This window comes from Lissotriton helveticus, chromosome 3_1 (assembly GCF_964261635.1).
Source record: "Lissotriton helveticus chromosome 3_1, aLisHel1.1, whole genome shotgun sequence".
Classification (NCBI taxonomy): Eukaryota; Metazoa; Chordata; class Amphibia; order Caudata; family Salamandridae; genus Lissotriton; species Lissotriton helveticus.
Genome location: NC_136061.1, coordinates 163,500,170 through 163,513,942, shown reverse-complemented (window position 1 = coordinate 163,513,942; position 13,773 = coordinate 163,500,170). Strand labels below are relative to the sequence as shown.

At 42.4% G+C, this 13,773-nt stretch overlaps 1 protein-coding gene across 2 annotated transcripts in view; it reads right to left on the bottom strand.

Annotated features, from left to right (window-relative positions):
• Positions 1–3,135: 3,135 nt before the first annotated feature.
• Positions 3,136–13,773, bottom strand: part of KCTD7 (potassium channel tetramerization domain containing 7) — a 201,566-nt gene continuing 190,928 nt past the window's right edge. For both annotated transcript variants that reach the window (XM_078679472.1, XM_078679470.1), the window contains exon 4: positions 3,136–4,971. In XM_078679472.1, coding sequence (XP_078535598.1) covers positions 4,595–4,971 — 377 coding nt within the window. In that variant the 3' untranslated portion in view covers positions 3,136–4,594. The remainder of the gene's footprint in view (positions 4,972–13,773) is intronic.

The window sequence follows — 13,773 nt, the reverse complement described above, 5'->3', positions numbered from 1 at the left end:
AGTGCAAGGAAGGTTAGAGTGACAGGATGCCATTTTTGAGATAGAGAAGAATGATCTTCTAATGATAAGAGCCACAGGAGACCATTTGTCTTCTCCTCAAAGTCTAATCAAACCTAGCGTCAGACCAACAGGGGACAAGATTGACTGATGGAGTGATGCAGTTTTCGTTTTATGAAAGGTTCTTTTAAATCTATTGCTCATGTCTGATACCTGTGTCTTTGGCACCTTTGATTCTATGTGTGTTTAACGAATGTACAATGTGGTTCATGGTAACAGAGAGCCATTTTTCTTCTCTTTAAGTTCAATGAACTCTATAACACCCGCAAGGACACAATTGACTGTGGGAGCGTTTGACTGAGTTTTATGAAAGGTGTCCATTTTTACTCTTCTATATATTTTGGATTCTTATTTTATATTGAATGGTACCACATTTCTGGGTAAACATATCAGAACATACTGGTTTCAACACGCGTCTATCCATGATGGTGCATGTGTAGATTATGACTCATTGGTAGAACATGTCTAATTTAGGCACTGCCAGTGTTTTTGTGGGTCAGCAGATCATACCTACAGGTTCCAATGTTCTTGGGGCCTGACATATTACAGGTTGCATTCTACGTGAATGTTAGTGGGTGGCGTATGTTGGTGCAGGATATTGTACTTCTGGGAGTCAAAGGAGAATCTTTAGTCACTCTCACTATTCTTTCACTATAAGCAAAATAATATGGATTCCAGAAAGTTAAATACACAACTTTTCTTTAAGGTTTCAGAATTTTATTCTGTACATTATTCCTAGTGTTCATCCTTTTTTATGCTTAGAGTCTTCACAGCTTTTCAAATTAGACAACATACGGAAGAGACAAAGAGAAAAACAGCAAGTTTGACTGTGAACAATATCCTACATTCATATTACAACTTCTTTCATACAGAGGTTCCCCCCGCTTTTCTCTGCCAGCCAACCTTTTTTTCATTTTCAAACTGACCTGTACATATTTAATAATCAGTTTTACATGTATTCATTGTTTAAAATTAGATTACTATGTACAAGCTGCAAACCGCTTAGTGTCTCAACACTGCAGAACTCTAACTTTCTATTTACAACTCCTTTTAAATGTTATTAAGGCCATTTGATTAATAGGTTAGTCTAGAAAGTAGTGCTCCCTAATCTTTGTAATGGAACAGCTCCTGTTTCACATACAATGTATTGTAACATTTTGTCGAAGAATGTTACTTGCTGGGAGACTGACATGTGATTTTAATGTTTGTGTGGCCGAGGTATGGAGTACTAGAGTGCCTTAAAGTGCTGGTATCATAGATGGGAGTGCCCTATGAGACTTTCGGGGTCTTCAATGAGGGTACCCTTTGGAGTGCATGGTAGTTAATGGGATTCTGCTCTCTTTTGTTTTGCCCTTGCTATCCCAGCTCCAAAACATAAGAAGATAAAAGTGTATTTGTGAAACGCTTATTCAACACTGCTGTAGTTTCTTCACACTGGCAACAGATATTTATTGCAACTCAACTCAATGGTGAAGATTTTGTTAAAGAAAGAAAGGTTGAGTGGATATGCCAGGATTCAACTTATAGCCACACAGATAAAGACTGACCCTCAAAAGTAGGTGCATCAGTTCCCTAAGCCACCAACCAATTGTGCATAACCGCAACCACATTACCGTGTAGCTAAACCCCAAGTTAAAAGCTGTTGTATTAAAGCGCCCCTGTCCTCCAGCTCTATGGCCTAATATTGCATCATACTGCATCACAGTCTGACACATATACTATCTCTCAGTCTATGCAAAAGCAATCTGTAGCTCAACGAGAATGCCTCTTGCCTTGTATAAAAAGGAACTAGAGTTTAGACACAGTTGCAGTAGCATAAGAAAGGAACACTGCCACAACGGGCCTTGACTACTCCAGGAGAACACAGGGAGCAAGGAGTCTATATCAGATGTTATCCAGAGGGCTGCACACGTTCTGAGTTTATGCCAAGCTGGGCAGTTCGTGGTGGATGGGTAGCAGAAAGGCATGTCAGCGAAAAACATAAAGGCAGCTGTATGTGCAGAGTGAGGCACACACCAGAGAGAAGGGCATCAACATTTTCTGGGAATAGAGCATTGCTAGAAGGATGAAGATCTTACAGCACTAGAAGAAACAGGCAACATTATCCTTAGAAACCTAGCTTCTGAATATACACTGCATTCATAGGCATTTTCGTCTTGTGATACAGGGTTCATAAATGCAAATCCCCTACATGAAGGTCCCCCTCAATTATAAGGTTTTGAGGCATTGTTCTAGGCTTCAGAATAACACCAGTTGTCCAGGATGGTTGTGGCCGCTGACTCTGTAGAAGGACCTGAGAGCTCTTACTGGATGCCAATCCTAGTGCAGTCAGTGATTCTCACTGTTTATTTCCAGTGTGTATCCCAAGAGGGTCAAGATAATATCCTCAAATGTTCAGTGACAGTTTCCAGAGTGCTGATACTCCTTCTAGGTCCTACATAAGCAAGGGGTACACCTCCTTATGTGTCACTGAGATGCAAGGAACCACAACTAAATATCGATGGTCAGGGGTTTGTGTGACAGTCCCCAAGGACAGGCATTCTGCATTTTTACAATGAAGATTGAGGAGATAGATTTATGCGCAATGAATATTGAATGGATGTTATTTACATATGTATTAGTTATACTGATAACTAGGCCAGGCAAGGGCCAGCAACTAGTATGTAGGTCTTATGGCAATATTAAGAACTGAGCATCATGCCATCCTACTAGGTGAGATGTATGACTTTTGAATTTGCTTACCTTAGTACTGAGTTTGTATGCCCCCAACCATGAATACAATTGATAACTATGGAGTGGCAACCTTAACCACAGAAGCGTAACTGCACATGTTTAATACACATATAAGTGTTAAACAGAGATATCCGCCAGGAATGATCAAGTACTCTAGGAGCATTACCAATAGCTTTTATTGCATTTCCATATTCGCCACATTATCAGCCATGATGATGTAGTTTGACTCACTAATGAGTTTTTCAAACAATGTATTACCTTGAGAAATGTAACAATATATATATATATATATATATATATATATATATATATATATATATATATATATATATATATATATCTCCATCTCAGTTTCGGTTGCCACTTTGTAGTTTTAGTTAGCACATCGTTGACATAGTATATGGATTTTTTGTTTTGCTAATAACCTTGGTGCCGTTTGCCGAATCTTTGCAAAACTTTCCAAAAACAAATTTTAAACACCTCAGCAGCTTTCGTGAAAGTTAGAGGATGACCTGCTAAGTGGGGGCCGAGACAAGGGGGCTCCCACGTGCACTATGAGAATTGTAGTTTATTTCAAAGTCTAGTATAAAAATTTCATTACTCCTAATTGAAATGAGTCAATTACTGATTCTTCATGCAGGATGTCTGCAGAAGTTGTAGATCATCTCCAGTGAGCTTACTCAATATCTTTTCTCCAAATATGTGATGTAATTCAACAGGAATTTTTAACCGTCTGGTGGGCCCCATACTCATTTCTTCAGTCAATAATCAATTTAAACTGTGAAGCATTTATCAGGAGATGGAATACTAATGATTACATAATCATAATATTCTAAACCTGCATACATCTCTTCATCCTGCTTATGACCTATTGAGTGAGTCATAGTTAGCGTTATTATATATTTCGATTCTAGGTGTATAATTTTCCTCTCAGAGTCAATAATATCAAAGTACATCACTGAGCTCGCATTTACACCTCAGAAATGTTATCTTGAGTGCCTGTTGTCAACTGAACAGAGTTGGCCTTCACATATGAGGGAGAGAGGTGTGTGTGTGATGAATGCCTGAACTTAGTTAAGGTCCTACGCCAAGGTCCACAGCCATTTTGGGAAGCCTATTATTTTTCCCATCCTAGCCAATTCTTAACTGAACTGCATTAGAACATTTGGTGGTGATCAGTCATTTTATAGTTGTATTACTTTATCCCTCTCTGTTTACTGCACTGCAACACCGATTAGTTAAGACCCCTGTATACATTTCTTGTTTCTCTCCATTTCACATCATACCCTGACTACATGGTTATGCAGAAAATCTACATGATCCCCCAGTTGGGCTTGGAAATATAAGTTCTGACTCCAGGTATCACATACAGAATGATGTAAAGGAACACAAGCTATAGATCTATACGACTGCCAGACCTAGTGCCAACATGTTTCATATTATGTTTTCACATCTGACACTTGGGGCCCTCAAAATGATGCACAAACCCTTGACTTTGATACTGGGCAGGCATTATAAGACGTGATTCAGCAATCAGATGTCACTCTTAAGAAGTAGGTGTACAAGACTTACTACATACAATAAGTACCAGCGTATACGCTCAGCCACAACCCAACCTGTACCAGTTGACCCTAGATACAAATTCCTTTTTCTAGAATCTTTGTTCTCATCACTAAGGATTCTCACCTGTACAACTCCTTCTCATGATAGAGGGCTTGCGTTGCCAGAGATGCCCTCCTAACACCTTGGTGAGAGGCGTGCTCCACATTTGTGAGCTACAACAGACAGTAGGATGGCCCTTCGCTCACCACCAGGTTATCTTAAATTCATAGATGGGGCGTTTACAATAATAGTGGTTGATAAGATGCTTGTCGCACACCCCAATGCACTGATGATCCACAATGATCCCCCTGTCCGACAGATCAGTCACAATACAGTGCAATAGGTCATAGACATCTGCCACCGCATCCCAGGGACCGAAGGACACGTCCACGTCACAGTGATGCTCGAAGAGCTTGGCCTCGCTCTCACTTCTTTCGAACCGGAGTGGGTTGAAAGGAGGACACTCGTATGGCGTGACCGGCATTTCTTCCTTGAAAACACAGATCTTCAGCTTGGCGAAGCGGGCCTTCCTCTGCATGGCTCTCAGCTTGGCGATGTCGATGATGCGCTCCAAGTGTTCTAGACAGCAAGGGCAGAAGATGTGAGAACAGAACTATTACAGGGCAAGAAGGCAACACAAAAGCTTAACCGGGAGTCAATACGAACAGTGTAATCTACAGGGCACACTTAAAACAAGTACGTGTAACATCTGTATAAAGGCATTTCTTTATACCTCTCCTCACACTCTTGTATGCTGCTTAAAACCAGCAGTAACAAGTTGAATCGGTCAGACTTTGTTAAAAAAAAATCCATCAAACACTGAGCACTAGGAATTCACTCATTGTGGCACTCAAGAAGCAGGCTCTGTGGTAATACTGATATTCTGCAGTGTGGTAGTGCTGTTATTAAATTATTAAACACTGTTGTGCTCATCTCAAAAGTAGGCAGAGAGTGCCACCAACTGGAGGACTGTCATTAGTGCCGGTGTTGAGAATTAAGTGCTGGTGCAGAGCACTGGAAACCATCAGCTCAAATTAAGCACTGCTTCTTCAGAGCTGCTGCTCTCCTGTGGCGGGGTCGTAAGGCAGCTGCTGGCACCAGGCTGAAGTGTTTGCAGTGTTGCTGTAGTATTGTGATTGTAGTACTGTGCTGTAGTTTTAGTGCTATACGTAAAGTGATGTTGACATGTTGGATTGTTGCAGTTCAGGTGTTGCCTTGTGGGCTGTATTCTAGTGTTGCGACCCACATTTAGGGAAACACTGGTCTACAGGCTTCAGTGCCCTCTTGCCCCCTTGCAAGTTACAGCAGATGTGTACTGTGTCAAGCAGCCTTTAACACTGGATTCCTTACCCGCGCCCCATATATACGCTTTAAGAGAAAACAAAGAGATGCATTAGTTCTTGATTAATAGGAAGGGCATTTGATTCCAACCATACACTGACAGGCCGGATGCATAGCCTAGTTCAGAGACGGATTCTTGGGAATGGAAGAACTTTTGACTGGTCTGTCTTAATTGATCCATTTTGCTCTGAATTTAGATTTTGCAATATTCCTGTTACTGAATATCAGTCACTTAGTTCTTGTCTGTACTGTTTTTGTATTGTTTTTATTTTTATCTCTATTATTGTATCTTTTATAGTTATACTTCGTGTATACCAAATAAAGAAACTTGTGACTCTAAAAGGGTACTAGGGTTGGGGAAGATCAACCATACACATGTTTAATTTGGCATGCCACAGATCTGTGGTAAATAAATAAATAATACCTCTATTTTTGACTAGATATACAATAACAGATAGCTCAATAAATAAGAGTCAAGATTCGAGGTAGTAGGAGTTTGCAGGTTTAATACAGCATAAAGGACAGGAACAGGACCACCTGCACGGGAATAGGATGGCAGCGCTGCACGGGGCAGGGACAAAGGAATGGCAACTTTTAATAACAGTGCACAAGTATATATACTTAAACAAAATACATGGTATTCAATACAATAGGCGTAGCAGTGGGCAGGGCCTGTAGCAGTCGCGAAAGATAAGGCAGAAAGAAGGTGTAACAAGAGGCGTGAACAGGGCGTATACATAGACATGTGATGTAAACGTAACGGAATATGTCACAAATGGGGCGGAAACATGGAGGGGGCTACCTAAGGAGCCGGGACCTCTAACCTAGTGGTGCGCGCAAACTGACAATGACGTGTTACTAGGGAGAAGCTGGGGGCTATGACTTCTGAGCTAGAAGGAGAGACGAAAGTCTGGAGAGTCAGAGCGACATGTACCTAAACACTATCTAGTATCTGATGTTTAGAGAACATGTTGATAGAATCCAAAAGTTATCAGGGCAAAGGCTAACAGACACTAAGACTGGTGCATGCATTATTCTACATGTAGTGTGTGTTGAGGAATATTAAATGACCATAAATACAATATTTCTCTTACATGGAGACGTAAAGGCTAGACGATGACTGAAACTATTGATGCGATTCAGTAGCTTAGGAATGCAGAGAAGGAGGGCTGGACTGATAACTAGAATCATAACATACTCTTGGCAGACTGGCAGGCAGAGCCAGGCCGAGCCGGGCACTGTGAGGCAGGAAGTAAGTGAAGGGTCAGGGATACAGGTGGGGGCTGTATCGCTCCTCGGAGAGGGTTCAGGAGACAGGAGCTGAATCTGAGTCCGGGCCCTTTTGAGGCCTAGAAACGGGGACTTTCAATGAAATAACGTGCACACTGAGAAACGTGGCAATGCAGCTTTACATAGGCCTAATACTCGTAGCTTTCACGAGAACTGGAAACTGGCATACTAGAGATGGACACAACTGTAATTGCGTCTTTAATCGATCATGGGGAATACATATGCATATTAATCATGCACATATAGCATAAGATGGGGAACACGTAGGGACACAGAACATGGCAAAATTTACTTTTCCACATTCCCTCCTTGTCACTACGTTTCCATCAGGAAACATCAATATTCATGATACCATCTATCATTTCATACAGTATCATTTGCTCGTCTCGAATTTTCTTGGAACGGGATCTAGGACGGGACTTGGGACTAGGAATACAAGAGGTAGCACAAATGCCGCAAATCGCAGGGCCACATTGTATACAGAGGCAGCAACTGAATATGATCGCTACTGCAATACCTAGAAAGGACAATACTTTCCATCCCCAGGCAGAAATTATACTCCAAAACCAACCGGACCATGTCCAGGTGCCTGGATTCTGGTGTAACTGATGGGCAATTTTATGAAGTCTGGTTATAGCTGAATAAACAGACGGCGCGTTATTAGGAATGAAAATGCAGCAACTAGATCCGATGACTCTACATGCTCCTCCTCTATCGGCCAGTATGACGTCAAGAACGAGACGATTTTGGAGCACGACAAATCTCATAGCAGATTGCTCTTCGGTTAAGTTACCTAGAGCAGAGGCAGTCTCATTCACTACTGCCTCAAGGGTTCTGGTTAATCTACGGATTAACTTACTATTCTGGATAGGTCCTATAAAGAAAAAGAATCCTCTATTGAAATCTGTATACTGTTCTAGAGCAGTTTCAGTTTGATCGACAATCGGGGACTCGATCTCCCTTCTATGTCTAATGTGTACTAGATGTGTGTGTCTATGATAATCAGATGGGGCTAGAAAAACTGGTGGCAGTAGGAAGGCAATGTAACAGGTTCCCTCCCAATCGAGGGGCAGACGAACATATGCGGTCTGACCACAAATAAAATAAGAATGACGTGAAGCTTTGAAAATAGATTTCCCACTGTCACTATACTCGACAATAGTAGTACAATCACTATGTCCTACATGTACGGAACCATTATTTCGGACACATAATTCGCCTTTGACTGGTAATACTGAAATAGCAGGTAAGTCTGGAGTAGGATCAGACTGAACATTCAGAACCATGAAATTCGAAGAATAATTACCCAAATTATAAACTTCATTTTCTAGATCTAACCCTGTTCTGTGGGGAAGACCTTGCTTGTCTGGAAAACATGTACTGTTCAGAAGGGACATATCAGTTGAGGATGACGTTAACGTGGACCATGCTCCACATGAACCATTATGTGAAAACGGATAAGGAAAGAGTGGCAGAACTCCCTTCGGTGTCTGGAAAGGGGGGAGTCGACCACACACCCAACAATTAGTGGCATTGCTGGTCTGGTGTGAATAATGCAACATACGGATAAATGTGTTATTGCGCATAGCAAGACGATAAGATAGTTCATGAGGAGGCAGATCACTAAACGTGTGCTCTACTGTAGCATTAGAAAACTTATTTACATGAGAAATTGGAAAACATAAATGAAATGCATAACTCGTGCAGGTAACCATTAAGCTTAAAAACAATATAAAACTTAGAAAAACGATACATCGGATAGAGTTTTGACTAACTCTCTCACTATGGGGGTCTATCTCATACATGTCAGATACCTGTCTAACCGTTTCACCCAGGGGGACTTAGACAATTAAACTGGCTGACTTATTTTACTAGACCGGAGCTTACTTTTATACTCCTGCTGCGGAGTTTTCTCTAACAGGGAGGGCTTGATATCAATGTCATTTGCGGGACAGTCCTTAAGAATAGTATCTTGGCAGTCTTTAAAATCTTGACAATCCTTGGAGATGTTCTTGGAAACAGTTTTTAGTCCGTGAAATTTCTTGACGTGTGACAGGTGCACCCACCCCTTCCTGCCTTCCAACTTGACGGCAGTACGGGTGGTTAGAAGGACTAACTTCGGCTCCTTCCAGCGAGGCTCCAGCGGACTTGAACGATCAAAATTGCGGACGAGGACCAGGGTGCCGGGAAGGATCTCGTGTGGCTTGACTTCAGTATTGTCGGGAAATGCAGCGGCAACCTGTGAACGACAAGAGTGTAGGGCAGACATCAAGGAAGCTAGGTAATCTGTCAGCATATTACTGGAAACATCTGTAATACTTCGGGGTCTAGGTGTACCCCACATATTCGGGGGGCGGCCGAATACGACCTCATAAGGGGACAGACCTGATCTGGAGTGTGCGACCATGCGCATATAAAACAAAGCGACTGGCAGAGCAACTAACCAGTCTACACCTTTTTCTTGACAGATTTTGGCAATGCGGATTTTCAAGGTTTGATTATGTCTCTCTACGAGACCGGCTGCTTCTGGATGGCGTACACAATGGAACTTCCACTGGTACCCTAACAAAAGGGAAACGTGCTTCATTAGTTCAGATGAGAATGGCTGGCCGTTATCAGAATACACGACCCTAGGGAGTCCATAACGGGGGAAGAATTCACGAACCAACTGCTTGGCAGTGGTCGCGGCTGTATAATCTGGGACTGGATATGCTTCTGTCCACCTGGACAAAGCGCATACAACTACAAGGACATACTTGAAACCTCGACATCGCTCCATCTGAATATAATCCATCTGGAGGACTTCAAAAGGGTGGTCAGGAGGTTGGAATCCACCTTGTTCCACCGGGACACTTTTACCTGGATTGAACTGGCAACATATCATACAAGTACGGACTTTCTGCTTGGCTGCAGCTCGTAAATGCTTGTTAAACCAAATGTTCTGGATACTGTCTAACATGGCTTTTTCTCCTAAATGTGCAGGACTATGTGCGGTATTGATAATGACTTGAACCATTGAGTCGGGGAGAAACCATGTGGCTTTTCCCCTCGTCAACCATCCCTGATCTGTCTGGACCCCTCCTTGTTCGGACCATTTCTTAATTTCCTCGGGAGTAGCATGTAACTGGATATCTATGATATCTTGAGTAGGGTCCTTAACTGTCATACAAGTAGTCTGTTCGAGAGTGGATGTCGGTGTCTTGTTAACTGGCATGTCTGGAGTCTGTGCTGTAAGCTTGGCTGTTCGATCTGCTAGATCATTTCCTTGGGAAATAATGTCAGTAACTTTAGTATGTGCTTTGCATTTCATAATAGCGATGGATGTCGGTAAATGTATTGCATCTAACAGAGCTTGAATGAGGAGACCATGCTGAATCTTGGTTCCATGAGAAGTCATGAAACCTCTCTCCTGCCAGAGCACTCCGAAGTCGTGTACAACTCCGAATGCGTAGCGTGAATCTGTGTAAATATTAACTTTCAGGTTCTTGGCACATATGCAGGCTTGTGTCAGAGCGACTAGCTCTGCTGCTTGAGCAGACAGGGTGTCAATACGGTGTGTTTCAATAACTTCAGTGTCAGTAGTCACTGCATACGCGGCTACTAGTTCTCCTGTACTTGTTCTCATACATGAACCATCCACATAAAGTGTCAGGTCGGGGTCTGGTAACGGAATATCTGTCAGGTCTTGTCTTGGCTTAGTCATAGTGTTAACAACTTCCACACAATCATGCATGGCAGGATTTGAAGTAACTGACGGTAATAGTGTAGCAGGATTTAGAACGTTGCAGCGTCTGATTTCTATGTGTGGCTGGAACAGTGTCAGTTCATAACCTGTCAAACGTGCAATTGTCAAGTGCTGAGTCTGTGTTCGGTTTAAAAGAACTTCCACGGAGTGTGGAACTTGTACTGTCAAGGAATGTCCTAATACTATGGAATCACTTTGTCTAATAGCTAGCGCTGTGGCTGCAACTGACTTGAGGCACGCAGGCAGAGCCTGGGCTACTGGATCTAGTGTGCTCGAAAAATAAGCACAGGGCTTGTATTGTCCGGCTTGATCTTGTGTGAGAACGGATAATGCTGTACCATCACGTTCTGTAACAAAAAGCGTAAAAGGCTTACTGTAGTTCGGTGTAGCTAGAACAGGTGCTTGGCATAAAGCTTTCTTTAATTCATTAAAACTAAGTGTATGTTCAGATGTCCAAGGGAGAACAGTCGATACGGCTGCCTCCTGTGTCGTTAACTGTATCAGTGGCTTGGCTAGAAATGCATACTGAGGAATCCATTGTCGGCAATAAGAAGTAAGGCCGATAAAAGCACGTACCTCCTTCTGTGTCTTGGGCTGAGGGAGACTCGCTATTAACTGGATACGGTCAGGTGTCAACTGCCTACCCCACTTGGACAGTAAGTGGCCTAAGTAGATCACTTGCTGGACACAGAATTGAAGTTTTGAAGGGGACACCTTGTGCCCCATCTCGGCTAGGAAATACAGAACTGTGAGTGACGCTCGCTCGCAAACACGTTCAGAACGGGCAGTGATCAGTAGATCATCGACATACTGGAGCAGGGCAGTGTCAGTTGGCATGTGAATATTGTCTAGTTGTCTCTTAAGTGCTTGACTGTAAATACTAGGACTTTCTGTGAAACCTTGAGGAGCTCGTGTGAATTTATAGCTCCTTCCATTTAAACAGAATCCGAAAAGGTACTGGCTGTCTGGATGAATGGGGACACTGAAAAATGCATTCTTGAGGTCGATTACTGTAAAAAATATTGCCTCAGAATCAATGGCTGTCAATAGAGATGAGATATCTGGAACAACTGGGTACTGAGGAATGATACATTTATTGAGTTCTCGAAGGTCAATCACTAATCGATGTACTGGGGGTGCATTTGGATCAGTACGTTTCATGACTGGAATGATAGGAGAATTACATACATTGGAGTCAGTTTCTACAACTACTCCTTGAGCCATAAGCTCGTCAATAATTTTGGATAAGGCTGCTACAGCCTCAGGTGGCAATCTGTACTGTCTGATTCGTGGTAACACTACACCTTGCTTGAGAGTCACACGATTGGGTGTGATTCGCATGAAACCATCATCAGTTGGACCTTGCGCCCATAGATGTTCCCGGACATTTGACAATCTCAGGTCAAAATCTCGTAATACATAGTGACCCTTGAAGTCACGTAAAAACAAACGTATCCCCTCTGGGGAACAGCAAATAACTGCACCTAATTCTTTCAGTGTCTTAATGCCTAACAAATTTTCTGGACATGACTTTGTAAGCAATAGATCAGTAGTTCGGGACAATGGACCAACTTCTAAAGTAACTGGCTTTGATATCTCGTTTACAATAGGCTTTCCTGAAAATCCAAGGGAAACATTTCTAGAGCCTGAGAGCGGAGCCCCTGGAACCTCGTCGTGACTAATGGTAGTCCTACTTGCCCCTGTTTCAATCAGAAACTTTCTGTCTTTCCCTAATACTTGACTGTATACGTAGGGACCTTCTTGATCTACAGGAATCTCGATGAGAGGCAAGCCTACCTCCCTCTCTAGGCTGTTTCATGAATACGCTTGATACTCTGGATACTCGGATTGTGCATACTGGTACATCTGCTGTGTAACATGCTGTGTTGCAGCTATAGGCTGCGGTGCTGGAACTGTCTGTTGTGCATTCTGCGGTGACTGAGAAGTCTGTGAAACTTGTTCTTGTCTAGGCGGACGTGGTCTTTCTTTAGTTTTACCAGTGGCTATATTGTGTTTCAGAACTGCACACTCGTTTATAAAATGACCTGGTTGTTTACAATAATTGCATGTCCCTTTAACGGGAGCTGCAGGATGACTGGCTTGATTCGGACCCCTCTTCTGACTGTCTTGAGGAACAGATTGTGCAACTAGTACTTTCATTTTCGTGTCTTTCATACGTCTCCTCTCGTGTTCTTGCTCTTCTCTGATTCTATTCTGGTGATACTGGAGCATTTGGAGCATCTGGGATGGGGTACTAGCTTGCCAAGTACTTTCGACTTTCAAAACTCTATTCTTAACTTGTGGACTTGAATTCTCGACTAATTTAGTAACAAAAAGATGAGGGTATGACTCGCTACTCGTCTTCAAACCACTGTTTATTATAAAACATTTCTCAAATCTAGAATAAAAATCACTAGTATCTTCGTCTGGTTTCTGTTTACATGCTGAGATTGCATCCCAGTCTTCCTTTTTCGTGGCTAATAATCTAGGCAAAACTTGTATCAATAATTCTGGTAATTCTTTACATTTGTCTCCAAGACCGGTACCTGGTACACGTATCTTATCTTCAGCTTCTAGAGCTGTCCAATCGATCTTTTTCTCTCCCACCTCCCAATCCTTTTCCTTGAGTTTTTCATATATGCCCGCAGGCAACAGGACTTTTAACATTTTAATAATATCTGGATACGTGTATTCTCCCATACGGAGCATGTCTTTTAATTCTCGGTGGAACCCTGCTGGATCTTTGTCGTGACAGGGAATTAATTTCTTCATCTCTAAGAGTTCCATCTTGGTAACTGGGGTGTAAACAAATACTCGTTGCATTTCACCACCCGCTGTCCTAACTGGGTGTACTTCTCGTAACGGATGCTGTCTATCTATATAAAACGGTTTACTTTCTGGAGGTGAGACATGAACAAAATGCGGATTTAGGAACGTTCTATATTTGTGGCGCTGTTCTAGAATGACACTAATTAAATCGGTGCCTAAACCTTTCCATCTATACT